At 36.3% G+C, this 1,671-nt stretch overlaps 1 protein-coding gene across 1 annotated transcript; it reads left to right on the top strand.

The window, feature by feature from the left end:
* Window positions 1–347: 347 nt before the first annotated feature.
* Window positions 348–1,331, top strand: LOC134635311 (olfactory receptor 1F1-like). The gene has a single exon (XM_063484705.1). It carries the CDS (start codon window positions 348–350, stop codon window positions 1,329–1,331), a length of 984 nt encoding a protein of 327 aa, XP_063340775.1.
* Window positions 1,332–1,671: the final 340 nt, after the last annotated feature.

The raw sequence follows: 1,671 nt of genomic DNA, 5'->3' as shown, positions 1-1,671 counted from the left end.
CCTGTGTTGATTATTACAATTCACTTTTAACGTACATCTCTCAGTTCTTTCATAGCTCATCTTCAATTAGTTCAGAACGCAGCAGCAAGGCTGCTAACGAAAACTAGCCAGCAGTCCCATATTAAACCTATCCTTGCTTCCCTTCACTGGCTTCCAGTGAAGTGTGTACCCTATGCACACATGCACACACATGAGGAGAGCAGTACACAAGAGAACAGAGCACTGCTATAAGTATCAGAGCACAAAGTTGCTCTGCTTATATTTGTAGCTAGCCTTCACAAACTAGAGGCAGCCTACACAAACGATAGAGTACAGAGAATTATAGAAGATTAACAGAAGCTCTTTACATGGCATTGATTAACTCAGCTGCCGAGAACAACATCACCTTTGTGCGACCTGCATATTTTATAATAAGTGGTTTTATTGGCATACCTAATATTAAATATTATTTTGTCTTTCTGTGTTTTATTTACATTCTTTCAGTGGTGGGAAACACATTAGTGATAATTGTAATAACATTGGATCACATGTTGAGAAGTCCTAAATATATTGCTGTTTTTAACCTTGCATTTACAGACCTGTTAAGTAGCTCTGCTTTGGTTCCAAAGGTTCTTGACATTTTTCTGTTTAACCATTATTATATTTCCTACAATGACTGCTTGACTTTCATGTTTTTCTGCTTTACTTTAATTTTTATGCAAGCTTTTAATCTGGTTGTATTGTCCTTTGACAGAGTCATGGCTATCATGTACCCTCTGCACTATCAAATTAGAGTGACCCACAAGCTCATTTTGTCTTTGATTGCTTTTTTCTGGCTTCTTGCCATAACTCTTATACTCATTGCAGTTGGCCTTCTCACCAGACTTTCCTTCTGTCAGTCTGTGATTATTCAGAGCTACTATTGTGATAATGGTCCTATGTATCGTCTTGGCTGCAATGATGCTACCCCTAATTATATATTTGCTGTTTTGGCAATAGTTCTTGTTCTTGGGTTTCCACTGGCATTTATCGTGGGAAGCTACTGCTGTATCGGTTATTCTTTGTCAAAAATTTCTACATTTAGGGAAAGAGTGAAAGCTTTTAAAACCTGCACAGGTCACCTTTCATTAGTGGCAATTTATTTCCTTCCTGTTATATTTGTGTATGCTTTTTGGCCTGTAATACATCCAAACGCAAGGATCATAAACCTTTCTATTGCCACTGTATTGCCTCCCATGTTAAACCCAATAATCTATGTTCTTCAGACACAGGACATCAAAGAATCATTGAGAAGATTGTTGAAAGCTAGAGTGCAGGCTAAATTGGAAGTGTTTAGACTTAAACCTTTGTAGTTCCCGATTTCTATTCTTTCATTCTATTTTTTTTCTTTTTAAGTTTACTATGTAGGTGAAGTATTTCATACACAGTATTGCAGCCTTTTATGCAGCCAAAACACCAAGATTTCATTTGGAACAATAAACAATATAACTACTTTATTCACCGAAAAGCAAAATGATCTAAAACGTTAGTGTCAGAATAAAAATTGACAAAAGACAGCCACAGCCAAGAACCGTAATAAAGGACATTTATTCTTGCAAGGGAGCAAAAGCATCAAATACAAGGTTTCATATTAGATTTTGTCAATTCCACCCTCCTTTGCCTTAAAACTCTCACAAAATAAATTTTTCTTTC

Source organism: Pelmatolapia mariae, linkage group LG10_11 (genome assembly GCF_036321145.2).
Source record: "Pelmatolapia mariae isolate MD_Pm_ZW linkage group LG10_11, Pm_UMD_F_2, whole genome shotgun sequence".
Classification (NCBI taxonomy): Eukaryota; Metazoa; Chordata; class Actinopteri; order Cichliformes; family Cichlidae; genus Pelmatolapia; species Pelmatolapia mariae.
This window is presented reverse-complemented; position numbering and strand designations above follow the sequence as displayed.